At 35.7% G+C, this 23,984-nt stretch overlaps 1 protein-coding gene and 1 pseudogene across 1 annotated transcript in view; both read right to left on the bottom strand.

Moving 5' to 3' along the window:
• MTREX (Mtr4 exosome RNA helicase) overlaps positions 1-23,984 on the bottom strand; it is a 107,172-nt gene that overhangs the window by 71,874 nt on the left and 11,314 nt on the right. The window contains exons 4-13 of the mRNA XM_026018748.2: positions 20,859-20,921; positions 19,845-19,957; positions 14,173-14,347; positions 12,458-12,548; positions 9,873-9,997; positions 8,474-8,572; positions 7,876-7,978; positions 6,090-6,221; positions 4,191-4,270; positions 2,215-2,325 (exon numbers count right to left, since the gene is read on the bottom strand). Coding sequence (XP_025874533.1) covers positions 2,215-2,325; positions 4,191-4,270; positions 6,090-6,221; positions 7,876-7,978; positions 8,474-8,572; positions 9,873-9,997; positions 12,458-12,548; positions 14,173-14,347; positions 19,845-19,957; positions 20,859-20,921 — 1,092 coding nt within the window. The remainder of the gene's footprint in view (positions 1-2,214; positions 2,326-4,190; positions 4,271-6,089; positions 6,222-7,875; positions 7,979-8,473; positions 8,573-9,872; positions 9,998-12,457; positions 12,549-14,172; positions 14,348-19,844; positions 19,958-20,858; positions 20,922-23,984) is intronic.
• On the bottom strand, positions 10,593-10,907 carry LOC112935172 (large ribosomal subunit protein eL39-like; annotated as a pseudogene).

Below are 23,984 nucleotides of genomic sequence, written 5' to 3'. Positions count from 1 at the left end.
CAGAATGCTATTCACCTATTAAAAAAATGAAAAGATACACATATGACAAACTGGATAATAACATGGGGAGTATAATTTTTTGTTTAAAAACAAGTATTATCTGTATGTTTCCTAGTGGTTATTCCTGGGAAGTAAAGGGGAATGATGGTGTTTCATTTTTTTCTTTATTTACAATTCCTCTATTTGACTTTCACCACCACCGAGTATCATTTATAGTTTAAAGAAAAGATTCTTTAAAATGAGCCTCAACAATAATCTAATGAAGGAACATCAACAGGGCTTTATCAGGATATAGGTGGAAACAGTGACCAATTCATTTTTTTTTTAAAGATTTTATTTATTTATTCATGAGAGAGAGAGAGAGGCACAGACATAGGGAGAGGGAGAAGCAGGCTTCATGCAAGGAGCCTGATGTGGGACTCGATCCTGGACCCCGAGATCATGACCTGAGCCGAAGGCAGATGGTCAACCACTAAACCACCCAGGCATCCCAATAGCAACCAATCTGTGATCTAAAATACCTCAAGTATATTCTTTAAAGTGACTAATTTCTTTTAATTGTCTAGTCATAGGACACCTGGGTGGCTCAGCGGTTGAGCATCTGCATCTGCCTTCGGCTCAGGGCTTGATCCTAGGATCCAGGATCAAGTCCCACATGGGGCTCCCTATGGGGAGCCTGTTTCTCCCTCTGACTGTGTCTCTCTGCCTCTCTCTTTCTCCGTGTGTCTCTCTCATGAATAAATAAGTATTAAAAAATAGTCTAGTCAGTGCTCAGATACATATCTGAGACATACAGATATGATACATATCTGATTTATATGATACATACAGATATGATACATATCTGATTGTTAAAATTCTAACTTGATTTTTAAACATAAAATCATTTATAAATTATATATAGGCTTATGATTCCATTTGGAAGTTGTTTCCAATTTTTAATACCCCATTTCTAGGTACAGACATCAACATAATCTTTAAAATTAAATTAGATTCTCTGTGGTTTAAATTAGCAAACCCTAAAAAACTATTTTATAAGTCTACCAGCAATTCTCCTTATCTTCTGTAAATTAGTTGTTTTAATCTGTATATAGTCAGGAGTCCACTCATAGAATCAACTCCACTTCTGATAGTTAAACAAGGATCTTCTGCAAAATTCCACACTATATAGTGTTACCATTTCTTACTTTAATAATAGGAAAGGAAATCAATGATACAGACCAAATATCTTTTTACCTACAGACCAAAATATCTTAAGTATAACATTATATACAAAAATCAACTTGAGGGGAACCCAGGTGACTCTATCAGTTAAGTGTCCGACTCGGTATTAGCTCAGGTCATGATCCCAGAGTCGTGAGATAAAGCCCTGCACTGGACTACACACTCAGTGGGTAGCAGTCTCACCTGCTTGAGATACTCTTTCCCTTTCTGTCACCCTCTGCCCTGTCCTCTGCTTGCATACATTTTTTCTTAAATAAATAAATATTTATTTCTTTATTTTTTAAAGATTTTATTTATTCATGATAGAAAGAAAGAGAAAGAGAGAGAGAGAGAGAGAGAGAAAGAGAGAGAGAGAGAGAGAGAGAGGCAGAGACACAGGCAGAGGGAGAAGCAGACTCCATGCCAGGAGCCCGACATGGGACACGATCCCAGGACTACAGGATCACACCCTGGGTCAAAAGCAGGAGCCACCCAGGGATCCCCCCCACCCCTGGCTTTTAAAAATCAAGTTCATTATCTAAGTCATTCCACAGGACCTTATTTAAAACACATATACACAGGGATCCCTGGGTGGCTCAGAGGCTTGGCACCTGCCTTTGGCCCAGGGCGTGATCGTGGAGTCCAGGGATGGAGTCCTGCATCAGGCTCCTGGCATGAAGCCTGCTTCTTCCTCTGCCTGTGTCTCTGCCTCTCTCTCTCTCTCTCTGTCTCTCTCTCTCTCTCTCTGTGTCTATCATGAATAAATTAATAAAAATCTAAACACACACACACACACACACACACACTGCTGCCTATAAACAGTGTTCTCAATTTTCAAACTGTTTAGACACATAGCTAGCTCAGCTAACAGAGCATGCACCTCTTAATCTCAGGGTTTTATGTTCATCCCCCATGTTGGGGATAGAGACTACTTAAAAAAATAACAGTAACAATAGTTTTCAAACTATTCATACAACAGAATTCTAAGGCATAATAAAAGTAAAATCTTACCTTTATCAATCCTTCAGAAAATAGAATTTCTATAGTTTCTTTCAAAATAGGAAGTAGACCACCATGGTGAATACCAATCCCTCTCTTCAAAAGAGGAAGTACATGTTCAACCTGTGATTGGAATAATGTTTATTTCTCAAGGATGTACAAAAAGGGAAATAAAAAATGTTAAACTAACCAAATTAAGAAAAGTGGGCATCAAAAAAGGCTGTTTAAGGAAATGTTATAACTTTTTCAGAATAAAAGCAAAAACCAAGCCCATATTCCCATAGATTATTAAACTCAAAATTCAGTATAATTCTCCCTCGCTTTCCTTAATACAAGATATACTTTAAATGAAACTCATATATGCATTGCTGCCTCAAATCTTCCAGCATCACTTCATCTCCCAAAATACTAAGAGCAATGAGGGCAAAGTTTGTATCTGCACAAAATAAACTTAATAAATACTAGTCACCTCCAAATAAAAATAAATAACTATATAGCCTACTTTATATAAATACGTACTTCATCTAAAAGCAAATGAATTATGAAAGAGTTCATCCTCATTAACACTTAAGCAATTGTCATTACATACTTACTTTTTTTTTTTTAGATTTTTATTTATTTATTCATGAGAGACAGAGAGACAGAGAGACAGAGAGAGAGGCGCAGAGATACAGGCAGAGGGAGAAGAGCAGGCTCCCTGCAAGGAGCCCGATGTGGGACTCGATCCCGGATCCCAGGATCAAGCCCTAACTGGAGGCAGATATTCCACTGCTTAGCTACTCAGGTGTCCCACATATCTACTACTAGAACTGTGCTAGGATAACAAAGATGTATAAAGACAAGCCTTAGCCCTCAAATACTAATTCAGCTGGGAAAAAAAATTACAAGAAAATCTTCTACGACAATATACACTAGACCGATTAAATCAGAACCTCTGGGATCCCTGGGTGGCGCAGTGGTTTAGCGCCTGCCTTTGGCCCAGGGCGCGATCCTGGAGACCCGGGATCGAATCCCACGTCAGGCTCCCGGTGCATGGAGCCTGCTTCTCCCTCTGCCTATGTCTCTGCCTCTCTCTCTCTCTGTGACTATCATAAATAAATAAATAAATAATAATAATAATAAAAAATAAATCAGAACCTCTGAGAGTGGCCCCCAGTCATCAGTATATTTTAGAAATCCCCAGGTGGGGATCCCTGGGTGGCGCAGCAGTTTGGCGCCTGCCTTTGGCCCAGGGCGCGATCCTGGAGACCCGGGATCGAGTCCCACGTCGGGCTCCCGGTGCATGGAGCCTGCTTCTCCCTCTGCCTGTGTCTCTGCCTCTCTCTCTCTCTGTGTGTGACTATCATAAATAAATAAAAAAAAAAAAAAAGAAATCCCCAGGCAATTCCAATAGCAAAGGAAAAATCCACTGGATCAAAAGCAGAGTAGACATCAAATTCCTCACTAAACATATGACTTTCATTAGATGTTTTCTTTGGTAGCCTTATGAATTAAAAAATTTAGTGACTTTGGGAAGCCTGGATGGCTCAGTCAGTTGAGCATCCGACTCAATTTCAGTCATGATCTCAGGGTTATGAGATGGAGCCCCAGGTCCAGTTGTGTTTAGCATGGAGCCTGCTTGGTATTCTCTGTCTCCCCCTCCCCCAGTCCACCCTCTGCTCATGTTTTCTCTCTCTCTCTCTCTCAAAAAAAAAAAGTAATTTAGTGACTTAAAACTAGCGCTAATAACTTTGTATTATTAGGAACAGAAGTAATTTCCAGACCATGCAAGCTTTCAGAGAAGAATTCCCTTAGACAGCACATCTTTTGTCTTGTCATCTTTTCAGAAGTGTAAAATATAAATCAAAGTATCATTCCAGTGTTCAATACAACTTATTTACTGTAGTATGTAAACAATACACTATGTAGCAAAAAAACTAAAAAATGCAAACTGAAAATATGCTATCACACTTAACATCCACTTTACTTAAGTCACACTAAATACAAACCTGAGGGAGTTTTTTATCTTCATCAGACAAGCAGTCAATGGCATTACTGAATACTTCTTCAACCATCTTCTTTTCTTCATCTAAGAAAAAATTCAAAGGTAAATAAGTGATACCAAACCTCACAGATTGCACAGAATAAAAGTCTATAAAGAATAAAAGTAGAGTCAGCATTTAAGACAGAAGGGAAAGTAGATAGGGACACTTGAGTGGCTCAGTCAGTTAAACATCTGCCTTTAGCTCAGGTAATGATCCTGGCGTGCTGGGATCAAGTCCTACATCGGGCTCCCTACACAGCAGGGAATCTGCTTTTCTCTCTCCCTCTGCCCCTCCCCCTGGGTCATGTGCACACGTATGCTCTCAAATAAAATCTTTAAAAAAAGGAAAAGTAGATTAAAATTATCATTCATTGCCTTTCAAAACATATCTAACAGAATTAATCTATGAATAAAAGTAGTCTATTACAAAATTAATAACAAAAATTATACTAAGTGCCATATATCTAATATTTAAGTCTAACAATTACAGATTACAGGTATTATTATTATTATCCATTATTGAGGAAAGTGAGGTTTAGAGCAAATAATGGAAACTGCTATTAACTATTAGAGAAGCAATGCCAAAGCCTATGCTTTTAAATTATATTGCCTTCTTATAAAGTGTCTATTAAATAACAGGTAGTCAATAAACATCTGTTCAATTAATCAATATATGACCCTGCAACATTAAGCAAACGCAGCACTGATAGTTATAAGAAAATATTTCTAAGCTGAGTAATTTGCTCAAATAAAAAATAAAGTATTACTAACTTTAGGAGTTTATGTAGGATATCTGTTATTATTTTGCTCATGAATAAGTAAAAAGTAGCTCTAAAAGTACATGGGTTTAATTCTGTGCCTTGATAATGGAGGCTATGCAACTGACATTTGATTCTGGATGACTGAGGATATTATTTACTTCTCATTATATAGGATTACATATGTAAAAGGATAAACTGAATAATAAGTGAGATGGTATTCAATATGCTGAATATTTTGATAGTCTATGCTACTACCTAGCTGTGTGAATTTAAGTAAGTTATACTTACAAATAATATGTGAGAATAACTGATTAATTTAATACAAGTTATCTTACTATATTTAAAAGGTTACACCACAGTCAGGTAAAGGACAGGTCATCCTCGTTTGGATTTTTTCTTTTTTTTAAGATTTTATTTATTTATTTATGAGAGAGAGAGAGAGAGAGAGAGAGAGAGAGAGAGAGAGAGAGAGGCAGAGGGGGAAGCAGGCTCCATGCAGGGAACCTGACATGGGACGCAATCCCAGTTCTCCAGGATCAGGCCCTGGGCTGAAGGTGGCGCTAAACTGCTGAGCCACCTGGGCTTTCCCTTTTTTTTTCTCTTAAGGATTTTATTTATTTATGAGACACACACACACACACACACAGAGAGAGAGAGAGAGAGAGAGAGAGAGAGAGAGAGAGAGTCGTTTGGAGTTCCAGAATAATGAAGCATAGTACTTTCTATACAGAAAGTGATCTGACCAAGAAACCTAACCTTAAGTTGTCACACAGAGAACCACAGTAACAAAGGAGCTTATAGCAATAAAGTACAAGAGGGTATAAACTAATATTTTTCAGGAGGGATCTTTGGATTTTACATAGAGTAATATGTTTATGCCTCCCAATAAAACAAAACAAAGGAAAGGAAAAGAAGGAAATAAAATAGGGTCTTAAAGCTTTTACAAATGCAGTGAGTACCATGAGTACCTCCTGTGACTGTAACATGAACTGCATATCCTAGCAATACACAATAGATTAATCACAACAGATTAACAATATTAAAATATATTTACATTTTCATATAACATTAAGACTGTACTGAAATTATATATTATATAGTACCTGTGTTAAAATCTAATTTGGTCATCTGAAGTGCATAGGCTTCACAATCCTTCTTACTAAAACTGAAAATAATTACAGGCTGAAAATTTCTTTCCATAATCATCTTCACAATCTTGAACACATTTGATGGTCCTGCAAAAACAGTACATATACCAACCCAAAAATTAACTCAGGATGGATTATAGAGCTAAATATAAAATCTCTAACTATAAAACGCTTAAAAACTATATAGGAGTAAATGTCCATGATTCGTTATTAGGCAAAGCATTCTTAGGTATGATACCAATAGCACAAGCAACAAAAGAAAAAAACAGATAAACTGTATTTCATTAAAATTAAAAACTTTTGTACTTCGATACCAACAATCAAGTGAAAAGACCTTTACCCACAGAATGGGAAAAAATAGGTAAGGGTCTACCATTCAGAGCATATAAAGAATTCTTACAACTCAACAACAACAACAAAATGACAATTTCATTTTTAAATGGGGAAAAGATCTGAATAAGTAGTTCTCCAATAAGATATACAAATGGCCAATAAGCACATGAAAAGATACTCACAACACATCATGAGTGTTGGCATTGCTTAGCAATGCCATGAGAAAAATATAAATCAAAATCATAGGGGCGCCTGGGTAGCTCAGTGATTGAGTGTCCACTTTTGGCTCAGGTCATGATCCTGGGGCCCTGGGTCACATCCCATATCAGGCTCCTCTCATGGAGCCTGCTTCTCCCTCTTTCTATGTCTCTATCTCTCTGTCTCCCATGAATAAATAAAATCTTAAAAAAAAAAAAAACCATATGATTTACCAGTTCATACCACAAGGCTGACTGTATTCAAAGAGACATATTATAGTGAGTATTAGCAAGGATGTGGAGGAAATGGAAACTTCATAACCTTCTGATGGGAGTGTAAAATGGAGGTGCCATTTTGGGAAAATATTCTGGCAGTTATTCAAAAGGTTAAAAATAAAAATACCATGACTTAGCAATGCCACTGCTAGGTATACACTCTAGAGAAAAGAAAACATACATTTATATAAGCTTATATATAAATGTATGCTTTATAAATTTATAAATTTATAAATATAAATTTATATAAAAATTGGAGAACACAAATATTTATACGAGCATTATTCACAACAATCAACAAAGAGAAATAACCCAAATAACTGATGAATGGATAAATAAAATGTGATATATTCATATAATGGAATGCTATTTCATTGTAAAAGGGTTTAAGAGTATTGATTGACACATGCTGTAACGTGGATGACCCTTGAAAACACGCTAAATGAAATAAGCCAGTTGCAAAAAGCCACACAAATTATGATTCCATTTATTTGAAACACTCAGAAAAGGAAAATAGACATAGAAAGGCAGATTACTGATTGTGTGAGGCTGAGGGGCAGGAGAAGACTTTAGGAGAAATATAGAATAACTGGTAATGGATACAGGGCTTCTTTCTGACTCGATGAGTATGTTTTGGAATTAGTGGCCGCACAAGTTTGTGAATATACTAAAACACACTGAACTACACACTTAAAAATGGTAATTTTTATGGTATGTGAATTATATATCAATAAAAAAAATTGTGATGGTTGCATAATTCTGTTAATATACTAATAACCATAAAATTGTAGATTTTAATGGATAAACTATATAGTATGTGAATTATACCTTAATATCATATATGAGAATGAGATGAACCTTTTATCCCATTTTATCATATACTATCTATTTATACAGTTTTCTGAGGGAAAAAAGTGAACAAAGTTCCACATTACCTTTTGTTCCTCCTTTCCGCCCCTTCTGATCTCCTTTTGCCAAATCACCTGCATCTCGAAGTACTTGCATTGCAGTATTAAAATTATCTTCTCTGAAGTCACCCTGGAATCAGATACTTTTCTATGTAACCTTGCTAATATTTAACCACAATCCAAACCTTTTTTTAAAATCCAAGCCTTTTTCATATTTCAAAACAAAGCTTCCTCAAAAAAAAAGTAATAACTATCACAAAGGTCAGTAAAAGAATGAAAAATGTACATAATAGGTAATAAAAGGTGACAGAGATATTAAAACTGGGAAAAACAAAAGATGTCTGAAACATGCGCTAAGTCCCTGTTCTTCAGACATTTTAAAACACTGAAAAAGAAGAAGAAAAAAAAAAACTGGGAAAGAAGAAAAATCTTAATTCATGCCTAAGAGAAACACAAGTCTTAAATATAATTTTGGAAATAAAAATACACACAAAGCCAACAGTTCTGGACCATAAAACTACCTAAGAAAAAAATGGACTTATACTATTCTACTTCAGTTTTAGGAAAAATAGGTATAAACAACCAAGGGTGACATTATAGGGAAGAATCACAATTACTCCCTTACATTTTCATCAACAACAAGGTGCAGGCCATCTCCCCCTGCTGGAAAAATGTAGTGCTGCAACGGAGTAGGCCGGTAATCTGTGTAAATTACATGACAAGGCTGTAAAAAAACAAACAACAAAAAATCAACAATTAAACACATTTTTATGTCTTCAAAATAATACAGTGTATTTAACTTACCTAAAAGACCTTGGGGAAATAAACTTTTGAATTCAACATTTCAAAAGAAGAAAAAACTTAAAAAATTTAAAAAACCAGGCAAGAGAAAAATGTGGAACAATTAGGTCTACTGAATTATACTACCATCTATTCAATTTTATCAATCAGGGCCAAATATATGATATGAGCCTCAATAATGATCTTGGATTCAGACCCTAGACCTGTGATGCCATAATTATAGATGATGCCTGTTCCTACGTAGTATGGTGACACAGAATACTCCCTGAAGTAAAATAGGATTTTTCTGCCCCACAGAGGGTTTTCAAAGGTTTACTAAATCAGCAGATTGATCTAGCTCCTCCAGAAGATCCAATAGGTTTCTATCCTACAGAAGCAATATAGATGTTACAAAAATGTCATCAGAGAGCTTATAAAACAGATAACAACTTATAAGAACACTGGTATAAAGGAAAAATAAAGACAGGAAAATAAAACCAAGAATAAATTTAGCACAAATGAACAAATGCTTGTTATAAGGTCCTATACTCCTGCTAAAGTTGGACTACAAAAACAAATGGGAAACACAGTCAGTAAAAAGGCTGACAGTATTCACATAGGAAGAATCAAATCACATGCTCAGGAGATGTCGTCCAGCTTCTTCCTAGTACTAGATCTTAGAGGAAATTCTCTACTACAAGGCCTCACTCTATGAGTAAATGCAGTAGTTTCCAAACCTGGCAAATCATCAGATCAACTTAGGAGCTTTTAAGAGTTAGCTCACAAGCCCCTACTCACAGAGATGTTGATATACAGGGTTTAAGATAGCACTTAGAAATACAAACTTGTAAAAACCAAGTCACATGATTTTGATAAGCTTGCCGGACGTGAGAAGTACTTTTACATTAAAATGTCTTGGGATCCCTGGGTGGCGCAGCGGTTTGGCGCCTGCCTTTGGCCCAGGGCGCGATCCTGGAGACCCGGGATCGAATCCCACATCAGGCTCCCGGCGCATGGAGCCTGCTTCTCCCTCCGCCTGTGTCTCTGCCTCTCTCTCTCTCTCTGTGACTATCATAAATAAATAAAAAATTTAAAAAAAAAAATTAAAAAAAAATAAATAAATAAAAAAAAAATAAATAAAATGTCTTCTTAATTCTAAGTGGCATCAAGAACAAAGTATAAAAGATAGTAGAGCCAACTTACAATGTTTTAAATATTGAAGACACCAAAAAAAAAAAAAATACCTGTTTATGTAAATGGCAAATCCATTCAGCAAACTGTCGGGCATTTGGAATAGTAGCCGAAAGAAACACATAGTGGACATTGTCAGGAAGCAGAATAATAGTTTCTTCCCATACAACACCACGCTCTGAAAAAAATATATATACTTTGGAATTTACTGACATCTAATATTATTTTCTCTCAAGCACAATAATTAGGAATGCAGACCACTTTACACAAAGATATTTTTAGCCACAGACCCCCTAATGAAAACTACTTTAGTTCTTACCATGAATTCGTCCAGTAGAAAGTTAGTAGACTAAACCCCTAAAAACACAATGTGCTCTGAAATAATACCCTGCAAAGAACAGCTCCACACGGTATCCTTTTTACATTTATTGATTGACTGATTGATTGTTAAAAGATTTTATTTGAGAGAAAGCACATGAGCAGGGGGAAGAGCAGAGGGGGAGATGTGCTGACTCCCCGTCAAGACCTGAGCCAAAGGCAGACGCTTAGCAGACAGAGCCACACAGGTGTCCCCTAGCCACACTTTAAATACTTCGTTGTCAAGGGCCATTTCTATCACTGCAGAAAGTTCTATCAGACAGTGCTACGTGAGATCTGACAGGAGGGGGAATTCAGTACTTCACAAATCAGGACACAACAGCAGCTCAGCTGAAAAGTCTCACATTTATTACTGAACCAACCTACTGGTATAGAGGCATAGTAACAGAGAAAATCATTCCCTTGATAAGACATGTCTATTGGCAAGGTAGGAAGGATGTTTCCATTTTGATAAGATAGGAACATGTGATCTCCATGCAGCTTAAATATGTGTGCCAATTATGTTTGCTATTTCATGACTGCGACGCTTCCTCATAGACCCAGCTTGGTTCTTCTCCAATGCCTCCTCTTGGAGTTGTACCTGATTTTATTACCAGTTTTCATCTGAATCCACTGGGGAATAGGACGATTCTGCTTTTGTTTCTTGGCCAGGAATCACTTGATTCTGAAAGTCTTGTGAGAAGACATGGTGATCACAGTCAACCACACGCAACCAGGATGGCGGTGGAAAGGAGAGAGCTTATTTATTTATTCATGAGACACAGAGAGAGAGGCAGAGACACAGGCAGAGGGAGAGGCAGGCTCCATGCAGGGAGCCTGACGTGGGACTCAATCCTTGGTCTCCAGGATCCTGCCCTGGGCTGAAGGCGGCACTAAGCCGCTAAGCTAAGCCACCGGGGCTGCCCTACAGCAACAAATTTCAAAGATACACCATTACTATACCATATAGCATCTTTCACCCAAATAACCCTCGTGATCTCTAGACATGAAAGATTTGATGAGCAGCAAAACTACGTCAGTTTTTATTTAAATGAAAAAAAAAATCTAGAAAAATCAGTTGAGAGATTCCTCTTAAAACAAATACAGGATTCATGATTTTAAAACCAGAACAGCTCTGTTCAGAACCTAGGTGGCTCAGTGGTTGAGCATCTGCCTTTTGCTCAGGGCATGATGCTGGGGTCCTGGCATGGAGTCCCACATCAGGTTCCCTGCAGGGAGCCTACTTCTCCCTCTGCCTAGGTCTCTGCCTCTCAGTCTCTCATGAATAAATAAATAAAATCTTAAGAAAAAAAAAAAAAAAACTTTAATTTTATGAATTTGAAAGGGGTGAAATGTTTAAAAGGTAAATGATTTCATAAATTATATTACTTTCACTATAAATATAGGTTAACTCAGTGCTTTAGTTTAAATAAAAACTGAGTTTAAATATGTACATATGAAAAAAAAAAAAACAAAAAAAAAAATAAATAAATAAAAAAAAAAATAAATAAATAAATATGTACATATGTAACTTTTAAATGTTAACATTAGCTCTCCCAGTTCCACTCAAAATTCCAAGTATACTTACTTTTCCCTACAGCAGTGTAATGGTTCAAGTAAACAGATATTTATTTTTTTTCTCATTTTATTTCATAATCCCTATTTTATTTTATTTTTTTAACCATAAACCCACATTTCTTAGTTTTTAAAAACTGAAATACTAATAAAAAATCCAAGTAAGTTAACTCCAGGCTGAAAATCTTAAAAATTTCTTTAACACTGATTTTAGAGTTCTCTATTAAAAGCAAACTAGCAAAAATAAAAATAAAAATAAAAAAATAAAAGCAAACTAGCTTCAGGGCGCCTGGGTGGCTCAGTTGGTTAAGCATCTGCCTTCAACTCAGGTCATGATCTCTGGATCCTGGGATCGAGCCCTGAGTCAGGCTCCCTGCTCAGCAGGGAGCGTGCTGCTTCTTCTCCTTCTGCCTCTCTCCCCTGCTTATTCATTCTCTCTCCCAAATAAAATCTTTAAAAAACAATTTTTTTTAAAATTCCAATTGTTTTGTATGAATTTGCATTTTTTTCACCCAGTTACTATTTAAGAAGTGGCAGTTAAACGAGATCCCATCAGAAATACTGTATCATGTTTCCCACAATTTAGTTTACTACAACTCTAGCCACATGAAAACTAAAAGCAACATTCAACAACTACTTATTCAAAATTCCTAAAGCCTTTAAGGAAAACACATGGCACACATCTCAGCAACATGACAGAACATACCTGAATCTCTCATGTAATGAATTTCATCAAATATGACCCACGCTACTTCTCGCATAACTTCAGAACCTCTGTACAGCATACTTCTTAAAATCTAAAAAAAATATGAACAATTTAGCAAATTTTAACATTACAGAAGTTCATCTTCCTAAAGAGGAATTTTGGAAATGCTTTTTTAATAGAAAAAAAATAATTTTAGGTTATATATTTTAAATATGGTTCATAAACCAAATAATATTCCTTCTCTCTTAAAACCAAAATAAGTGACTTCTCAACAGTTACTAATCAGATACAGTTCATGGAGAGAATTACCACCACTACCGGCACATATGTTAAATACAAACCCACTTTATTGTACATATAATACTTATCACAAAATCCACATTGTCTAGGACATGAAAGTAACTTAAAATGGTCTTCTATTCAATGTATGGTACCTTATACTGTTTACTGATTTTTTTTTGCTTCATCTCACAACATGGATATTCTCTGGCACCTAGTATTCTGATTTTTGAGTTAAAGAACATCTTCCACACATGGAAAAATGCTTTGGGAATGGAAACTTACTTTGGGTACCAGAATGAAAAGTGAGCAATGCTTTTGCCTGGCATACCAGAAGTTAATTTATGCTGTCTATTGTACCATGTCCTTGTAAAATGCAGGAATATAATTCAAGAATGTATAAAAGATACATCTGTATAAAGATAGCTGTGCTCAAAACCTAAGATATTATAAGTATATATGTTTTAAGTGAAACTTGACTATCACCAGGGGGAAGAAGCTAAACTTAACTGGACATTTTTAAAAAGTTATTGATGTATTTTTATCAACACTAAGATACAAAAATAAAAAATCAAATGGAAAGAAAAGCCACTACTTATATGAATCTATGTATGCAAAACCGTCAATGTCCCTGACAGTAAGTCTTTTATTTTATTTTTTAAATTTTTATTTATTTATGATAGTCACACACAGAGAGCGAGAGCGAGTCAGAGACACAGGCAGAGGGAGAAGCAGGGTCCATGTACCGGGAGCCCGACGTGGGATTCGATCCCGGGTCTCCAGGATCACGCCCTGGGCCAAAGGCAGGCGCCAAACCGCTGCGCCACCCAGGGATCCCAGTCTTTTAAAAATATTAAGTGAAAAATAATTCTATCAATGATAGTCATCGGTGGCCCGGTTGGCTCAGTGGTTTAGTGCCACCTTCAGCCCAGGGCCTGATCCTGGAGACCCGGGGCTGAGCCCCACATCAGGCTCTCTACATGGAGCCTGCTTCTCCCTCTATGTCTCTGCACCCCCTTCTCTCTCTGTGTGCATCTCTCATTAATAAATAAATAAAACCTTAAAAAAAATGACAGTCATGTAACAAATAACAGAATTAATAATTTACACTTAAATTTATAGAATTACTAAATCCTTTAAAGGCTAATTTCTCCTTTTCAAGTAAATCTACTCAAAAAATAAAGTATTACCCTCCCCTCCCCGCCCCCGCCTCACCCCAGGGCTGGACCCCCAGCCTCCCCTCCGCGCCCTCTCCCTCCCACCCCGGGGCTGGGCCCCCAGCTTCCCCTTCCCTCCCTGCCCCCTTAAAAAAAATAAAATAAAATAAAGTATTACATTTTATCTATACAGATGAACTGATAAAGCATTAGATGTTCTAATTAAATAGATTAATAAAATTAAAAAGGAAAAACTGGATTAAGCATGATATAAATTACCTCTGTGGTCATAACAAGACAAGATGCTGTAGGATTAATAGTAACATCTCCAGTCATCAAACCAACATCTTGAAATTCTTCATACATTTCCCGGTATTTCTGGTTACTCAGAGCCTTAATTGGGCTGGTAAATATTACACGCTGTTTTTCCCTTAAGGCTAATGCAATGGCATACCTAAAAATGTGAAAGCAAATAATAAAGTATTCAAAACCTTTTCTTTAAACTACATAATTTTTTAAAAATTCTATTAATGTATAAATTATGTCCCAACTTCCCCTAGTTACTTATCTTAATGGACTTTGCAGAACATTAATATCTTATTCTACTTACTAGTGACAAGCTCTTAAAATAATAATTATAATAATAAATATGAAGTGTAGTGGTCTAATAAACAAGAATATTTGTGGACTACTGAAATTAACGTAACTTAATTACTAATACCAAAAGATTACTAAAGGTTACCCTGTTTCTTGGAAGTAAAAACCTTTTAGTTCTAGAAATGGGTCTCCAAAAGTTTAGAGGCTCTGCCTGTCACTTTATACATACATATATACAATTAGCAAACCCTGGAAAATGAAATTTTGTTCTTCTGAGTTTCAAAAATAAGTTCATCCAGATGTATTCTTTCCCACTTGTAATAATTACCAAATCATTCCTTGCTTGGGAATCATGGTTCTAATTTTGAAAAGTTCATGCACAGCTATTAACAAAATGTAATAGTTTAGGTTTTTTTTTTTTTTAAATTCTATTAGGTATTTAAATAAAGACTATGAAATGATAACTAAGGTTAGCACTGTGGTAGAGTGTCCTTGTTTAAAATATAATTCTGGCCCACAACAGGCTCATAATCTAATTGGAGAAACAAAAACATTATTCATCACAAACATATAACCTTACTCCCCAAACACTGAAATAACTAAAAGCTGTCCGAACATGATCAAATACATAGTTTAAGAGATAGATATGAAACTGAAAAGGATATAGAGATGCTACAATATATTACCTAAAATGTCCACTTTCGAACAAAAAAATTAGAAGATACAAAAAGAAACAGGAAGTATGATCCATACAAAGGGGACAAAGTTCCATGAGAAACTAATTCTCAGTGGGTCCAGATGTTGGACTCAGTAGACAAAGACTTAAATGCAGCTATCCGAAACATGTCCAGAAAATAGAAGTCATGTAAGAAAGGAAACAGAAAATAATTATTCAACAGGCCATTACAAGAGATATTTATGGTATTACTACACCATAAATAAATGAAAACACTACAGATGAAAAGTATTAACTAAAATGAAGAATTCACTAGATGGGATCAAGAGCAGATTTGAGATGATAGAATAGTATTGGTAAATATGCAGTATCACTAGATTTACGAAGATAAATCAACAAAAATGACCAAATTTAAAGAAAGAAACAAAAGAAAAAAAACAGAGAACCTCAAGTGTCCCAGCGGAAGTTCCAAAGTGAGATAAAAGTATTTCAAAAAATAACAATGAAAACTTCCTAAATTTCTTTAAAAATATACTAATCTACAGATCTGACAAGAACAATGAACCAAAGCAGGAAAAAATAAAAAAGAATCTCACCTAGAAGCACTGTCAAACTGCTGAATAACAAAGACAAATAGAAAACCTTCACAGGGGATCCCTGGGTGGCGCAGCGGTTTGGCGCCTGCCTTTGGCCCAGGGCGCGATCCTGGAGACCCGGGATCGAATCCCACATCGGGCTCCCGGTGCATGGAGCCTGCTTCTCCCTCCGCCTGTGTCTCTGCCTCTCTCTCTCTCTCTGTGACTATCATAAATAAATAAAAAATTAAAAAAAAAAAAAAAAAAGAAAACCTTCACAGGGGACACCTGAGTGGCTCAGCAGTTGAGCATCTGCCTTCAGCTCAGGGCATGATCCCAAGGTCTGGGATCAAATCCCACATCAGGCTCCTTGTGGGGAGCCTGTTTCTCCCCCTCTGCCTGTGTCTCTGCCTCTCTCTGTCTCTGTCTCTTAAAAAAAAAAAAGAAAAGAAAGCCTTCACAGCAGCAGCAAAACATTAAGTGCTAGAAAACATTAAAAGACTCAAACTTTTGAAGATAAAAAATCCAATGTCTGATTTGATACAATGGATAAAAATGAAATCAGATTAGGCACTGCAGAAAAAAAGATGAATAAACTTGAAGACTTGTCAAGAAAATCTGTCTAAAGTGAAAAAGAATAAACTCCAAAAAAAACCCAAAATAATAAAAACAGAGTATAAGTGGGCTTTGAGACAACCTAAAGTGGCATGATAGAAGTTGAAGTCCCCAAGGAACTAGGAGGAAGGAGAATGCTTGAAAAAAAAAAAAAAGCTGAAAATATCCCAAATGTGATAAAAAATATAATACACGTACAAATCTGAAAGCCCAATAAACTCAAGCATAAGAAAAGTGAGAACTATGTAAAACCACATTATAATCAAATTACTTCAAGACAATGATGAAATTAAAAGCAGCCCAACATTCTATCGAAGCAATATGCAAAGAAGCAGAGAAATGCAGGGAAGTCAATCAAAACAAATGAAAACAGTAACAAGATGAAAAAAGGAGCAACAAGGACATTTAAACAGTTTGTAACAGTATTCCATAAGTTTAAGAAGCTAGGAAAAGGGTGCTGGGATGGCTCAGGAGGCTAAGTGTGCCTTTGGCTAGGTCATGATCTGAGGGTCCTGGGATTGAGCCCCACAGAGGGCTCCCTGCTTAGTGGGAAGTCTGCCTCTCCCTCTCTCTACCCAAACTGCCCCCTCCCAGCTTGCAATGCTCTCAAATAATAAAATCTTAAAAAAAAAAAGCTAAAAGTGAAGTACTAAGTAGAGATGGAAATAAAACAATAAAAATCACACACACAACTGAACTTCTCTAGTAAGGAAAACTATAATATCTGAGATGAAAATGCAATGAATGGGATTAATAATATAACAGACAATGTAGAAGCAAAAGGTAATGGAAGACACTGCATTAGAAAAGGCCCAAAATGAAACACACAAAAATGGAAAATATCAGTGTATCATGAGACAACTTTAAGTGGCCTAATATAATCCTAATTAGAGTTCTCAAAGAAGAACCACAGGGAGCAATGAAAAACAAACCCAGAGCTTAAGAAACACGAAAAAAACTATACCAAGCCTCATCATAAACAAACTGCTTAAAACCAATGATAAAGATAAAACCTTAAAGTAGCCAAGAAAAAGATACATTATCTGCAGAGGAACAAGGTAAGGTTGACAGGGGATTTCCGGTCATAAACTACACAAGTCCAAAGGTACTCTTAGAATTAGAATTCTATATGGAGTGCAAACAGCTTTCAAAAATGAAGACAAAGTAAAAGTTATTTTATTTTATTTTTATTATTTATTTTTTTTAGTAAAAGGTATTTTAGACATAAAAAGTTGAAAGGATTTTTCATTAGAAGATTTGTACTACTATAAATGTAAAAAAGTTTCTCCAGGAAAAAGAAAAATAATGCCACACAGAAATCTGGATCAAACAACATACCAAAACATCAAATTATTTTGGCAACATACCAAAAGCATTTCCCAAATATACCAAATCAAAATCTGTGGTGTAGCTAAAGCAATATTAAAGAAAAACTTATACCACTAAATGCCTATATTAGTGAAAGACAGGTCTCAAATCAATTACTTCATCTTTCCTCCATAAAGCTAGAAAAAGGAGAGCAAATGAGTCCCCCAAATCCGAATCTGACTCATAAAATAGAAAATAAAACAGAGCAAAATCAATGAAACCAAAAACTTTTTCTCTAAGATCAGTATGACTGGATCACCCTCTAACAGGCTGACCATTAAAAAAATACATTACCCTGATAGCAAAACTAGGAAAGGATATTACAATCAACTACAGACCAATATCCTTTATGAACAAAGACGCAAAAATTCTTAACACATTTTTAGAAAATCTAATCCAATAATATATTTACCAACATGAATTTTTTAGGTTCCTAGAACCCGATGACACATGGGGGACTCCCCTACTCATAACACCAAGCAATTCTTACCAGTAGGGTGTTGAGAATTCAACTAAATTCTGATATTCACCAGAGACAGCATCAGATTCTATAGACTAAGGGCTCAGTTCTACAAACACTGCCTTCCAGCCCCCACTTCAGATGCCAGTAGCAAGTCCTAAGCCAGTTACCTGTGCTTCTGACCAATCGGTTTCAGATTGAAGGTTCCAACAGCTTCCTCCTTGGTATGGACCAATTGGCTAAAGCAGCTCACAGAACTCAGGACACACTTACTTACATTTATCAGTATACTAAAGAATATATGAATCAACAACTGGATGAAGAAATACATGGGAAAAGGATGAAGAGCTCTCATGCCCTTCCCATCCAGGTGCGCCATCTCCTGGAACATCTGTTCTAGCGACACCTGCACATGTTACCAACCTGAAAACCCAATGACCCGAGTTCTTTTGTTTTTTTATGGAAGCTTCACTACAGAATCATGACTAAGTCATTGGCCACTGGCTGATTCAACCTCCAGCCCTTTTCCATCTATCCTCAGTGGAGGTCAGGGAAGAGGGTGGGTGGAAAATCATATAAGTGGTTCTCCTGTGTATTAGCCCCTCTTCCAAGTCACATAATTAATTTAATAAAAGACATCTTTACTGCTCTTATCACATGAAATTTCCAACAGTTTTAGGAATCCTGACCTAAGAACCATGGATAAAACCACTGGAATGACCAAATATATATTTTTTATAAATAACAATACTGCAGTTTATTAATAGGTGTATTTATCATGACCTTGCAGAGTTTATCTCAGGATGGTTTATTATTTTAAAATTAATGCATTCATCATAGTAACAGAAAAAAGAAGCATTTGACAAGATATAATAACTAAATATCCTATATGCATATACACATATACACGCAAACTTGGAATAGAAGGGAACGTCCTCAACTTGATAAAAGGCATCTATAAAACACCTACAGATAACAGCATGCTGATGGAAGACTTAGTCTCAGGAACAAGGCAAAGATGTTCTCTCATCACTTCTATTCAACATTATACTGGATTTCCTAACCAGTTCAATAAGCAAAGACATTAAAAGTATCTAAAGTAGAAAGAAAGAAGGAAAACTATCTTCACTTACAGAAATCAAACAGAAAAACTTAAACTTTTAAAGGGTGAAAGAAACAAAAAATTATTTTAAAATTTCATTTAAAAAGCACAAAAAAAAAAAGCACAAAGAGAACAAGAACAAAGGAGCACAAGACATCCAGAAAACAACTAATAAAATGACATCAAGTATATATCTATTAATAATTACTTTAAACGTAAATTCTCAAAAAAAAAAAGTAGCTGAATAGATTAAAAAACCACAAATTCAGCTATATGCTACCTAAAAAGACTCACTCCAGACGTTAAGGACACACACAGACAGAAAATGAAGGAAAGGGAAAAGATATTCCATGCAAATGGAAACAAAAACAGGTGTTAACTATACTTTTGTACTTTTGTCAGACAAAACAGACTATTATAAGAGATAAAGAATTACATAATGACAAAGGAGTTAATCCAGCAAGCAGATATGAGATTATAAACCAACACAGGAGCACCTACATACATAAAACAAGTATTAACAGGCTTAAAATTTCCTTTATAGATAAAGCTACTCACTCAGCGCACACAGTTTTTCCTGCTGATGTATGTGCAGATACTAAAACAGACTGATTATTATCAACACACTGAATGGCTTCTCTTTGAAAAGCATCAAGAATGAATGGGTATTCCTATAAAAAGACAATAACAATATCTACATTAAAATATGTGCCATTCAGAACACACTTAAAATTAAGGAATGCTACCCCTCCAAAGCATTCTGAGAGCATTTATTATTCTATTTAAGAAATATGCTACCCAATAGAGAAAGTTAGGAAGAGTTAAAAAAAAAAAAACCTTTAACTAAACAGTGAAGAAGTTAATTATACTGTCTAATCTTTCAATTTACTTTGCCAATATACACATTATATTAGTTACAACACAGGAACATTACCATTTATCAACATGTTTTGTGGTAGGCACTAAGCAACATTTTCCATATATTATTATTATTGACCCATGATAACCCCTAAAATAAATATTCTTTCATTTCACAGATGGGAACTCTAAAGCTCTGAAAAGCAAAGTTCCCACTTAAGTTTACTCAGCAGAGATAGAATAATATATCTACTAGATTTTAAAGAGTTCATGCTTACTCCATCATTCTGCCTTCTTCAGTTAGGGAAAACATGACTTGGAAAGCTTGTATTTATTATTTGAGTTCTATCAGAACTTCAAAATCCACTCAATACAAGCATTAGTTTAAGCTCCTTAAAAGCTTGTTAAATGTTAAACTCCCAAAACTATATGTATAACTTATTGTACACATGCTTTTGTTCTTAGAGAAAGCTTGATAATTTTGATTAGATTCTTTAAAAAGGTGAAGAATCATTACTTTCATTTTTAAAAATCTCATCACATGATGCCTCTTTAAAATCATGTTGTTTACTGATTTAGTTCTCACTGTATCTGACTTCAGGTGGCTTATTCTTGGTTTATATACACTGGAAGTATAAAAATCTCATTTCAGAGAGCTTAGGATTTTTAGAAGAGACACAAAACTGTACAAACTGTACCGCCTAAAGTACAGACCTTTGCAGCTTTTCCAACTCGAGGTTTAAGTGGTAAATAATCTTCATCTGCAGGAAGCGCAACCTGATGTTAAAAAACAGAGTCAACAACTTACTATTTGGAGAACTGATACATTCAATACTCCATAATTAATGATAGTTTGAAAAACACAAGTGATAGTGTTTGATAGTCTTAGACATTGTAAAATTAAATAACTGCCTTTAATAATAAGATAAATGCTAAAGCTATAGGATAATCAAAAAACCCCTACTTGCATTTATCTAATGGTAATGTAATTAATACCAATTAAGTTTATTTCCCCAAAGAAAATGTGTTTAAGGTCTAGGACCTATCCTTGGTATCTTTGTATTTCCCATAACTAATATATTGCTCAAAAAAGCTGTATGGAGGGGCACTGAGTGGCTCAATGGTTGAGCATCTATCTGCCTTTGGCTCGGGGCGTGATCCTGGGGTTCTGGGATCAAGTCCCACATCAGGGTCCCTGCAGGGAGCCTGCTTCTCCCTCTGCCTATGTCTCTGCCTCTCTCTCTGTGTCTCTCAAAAAAAAATAAAAATAAAATCTTTAAAAGAAAAAAAAAAAAGCTGGGGCAGCCCTGGTGGCTCAGCGGTTTAGCATCGCCTTCGGTCCAGGGCGTGATCCTGGAGACCCAGGATTGAGTCCCACATCAGGCTCCCTGCATGGGGAGCTTGCTCCTCCCTGTGTCTCTGCCTCTCTCTCTCTCTCTCTCTCTGTGTCTCTCATGAATGAATAAATAAAAATCTTAAAAAAAAAAAAAGTTTAATGGACATAAAAGGGATATTTCTATATGTAATAAAATGATACTCCTTATTTCCTAAAACAGAAAATTTACTTTCCTCCAGTGAAGATTAAGATCTGGAGAGGAAAAAAAAAAAAAAGACGTGGAGAGCAGTTCAAAATGTATCTAAATTCCCAAGAACTAAATCATGTAGTATATAAATCCAGAGGGTCAAAATAAAGTACACACAAAAATTAGAAATAATTTATAAGAGCAAAACTTCAATAAGTAAATATTACATGAGATTACCATCTTAGAAATACTAAGAGATTGTGGGTAAACTTCCAACTCAATTACAGCTGACCCTTGAACAACATAGGATTTGAGGCAACAATCCTTCTCCTGACCCTGCTCCGCGCTGTCGAAAAATCCATGTGTAAGTCGAAAAATCCATGTGTAACTTTTGAGTCCCTCAAAATTTAGCTATTAGTAGCCTACTGTTAACCAGAAGCCTTACTGATAACACAGTTAACACACTTTATATATGTATGTAACTGCAGACTAGTAGACTAGTATATAACTATAGACTATACTCTTATAATAAGTAACCTAGAGAAAATAATGTAATTAAGAAAATCCTAAGGAGGAGAAAAATACATATACAATACTGTTGTTTATTTTTTTATTTTTATTTATTTATCCATGAGAGACACACACACAGAAAGAAAGAGAGAGGGAGAGGCAGAGACACAGGAAGAGGGAGAAGCAGGCTCCATGCAGGGAGCCTGACGTGGGACTTGATCCCAGGTCTCCAGGATCAGGCCCTGGGCGGAAGTGGCACTAAACCGCTGAGCCACCCAGGCTGCCCAATACTGTTGTTTATTAAAAAACACCTACTTTTAAGTGGATCTGTGCAGTTCAAAATAGCCTTGCTCAAGGGTCACCTATATAATCACAATGTGGGTAGTATTTCATAAAGGAATAAATTATACCCTGATTATAATTAAGAAAAGTGAAACTTACTAAATTATGAAAACCAATGAATCATACCCAGTATAATGAATGTTAAAAGAAATGTGACATTCTAAATGCAACCTACAAAGGGGAGACAATAGTTAGATTTTGGTATTTTATCCTGCACACGTTAAGAAAGAGTAACTTATCAAGTACTTTTTACTAATGAATGAATACTTCTGGGGGATAACAGTTTTCATTTGTCTTTCCCTTAATAATGTTTACTCCTCTTTACTAGGATTCCAAGAAACTTCTAAGTAATTTCTGATTCACAGGTAGTTAGACAACTACTTATTCTTAATTTAAGGTAATTAATTTAAGGTAATACTTAATTTAAGTAGTTAGACAACTACTTATTCTTAATTTAAGGAAATGACATATTTTTATATACCTCCATCTCTTATGAACATGATGAAAATGAGTCCTATCCAAGAAAGCACAACCCCTGGTATACTGACAAAACCAGATTTCTGGATCTGTAAATCCAAAGCCCAGACCCCAAATGACGGTATGATTCCCATAGGAATCCCTATAGGGCTATATCTGATTAGTTGAGTGACACTCTCACATCTTTCCTGGTACTTTCTATGAAATGAACAAAGAACATCAGTGTGAAGCAATTAAGATTTTAGCTTCTGTAAGATTTAATAGAAAAAAGAACAACAGATTGTGTTTTCACATGTACAAGAATCAGTACTGAAAAGTCTGGGTTAACGATAACATACGAAAAGAGAGAGACTAAGGAGTCAGAGAAATAGAAAACTAGTAAAATGATCAAGAGTCAACAGACCTAGCAGATAGTCATTGGTGACTTTTGCCACAGCAGTTTGAAAGAAATGGAGAAGAAATCTAAGTGCAGTATATTTAAAAATGAATGGCAAGTTAGTGTAGTCTGGATTTTCCTAGCAGAGCACTCAATAGCAACTCTGAAAAGTAAGGGATCACATCTCTTTTATCTTTTTATATTCAGTGAATAATACAATGTTCCTGGCACTCAAAAGATATATACTGCATTAATGACTACGGAAGGGGGGAAAATATAGTGGCTGAAAAGCAATCCAGAATAAGAGAAGCTTCTGAATATTCATATGCTAATAGGGAAGGGCAAATAGAGAAGATAAGATATTCGACTCTAGAAACAGTCAAGGAAAAAATGGAATGATCTAAGTCTTTGTGAAAGCAAGGTTAAGTTACAACCAAGAACACAGGCAGAACAAGCTTCCTTAGCATTGTGTTTTCCTTTGAGTGTATGTGACAGGTACAGAGAGGCATGGTGAAGGAGGTTATAAAGACAGGACACCCAGCTTGTTAGACTTAAGCCTCTAAATGAAGTGAAAGGTAAAGTTAGTTGCTAAAAAAGTGAGAAGTGACAGAA

The sequence above is a fragment of the Vulpes vulpes genome, chromosome 2 (genome assembly GCF_048418805.1).
Source record: "Vulpes vulpes isolate BD-2025 chromosome 2, VulVul3, whole genome shotgun sequence".
NCBI lineage: Eukaryota > Metazoa > Chordata > Mammalia > Carnivora > Canidae > Vulpes > Vulpes vulpes.
This window is presented reverse-complemented; position numbering and strand designations above follow the sequence as displayed.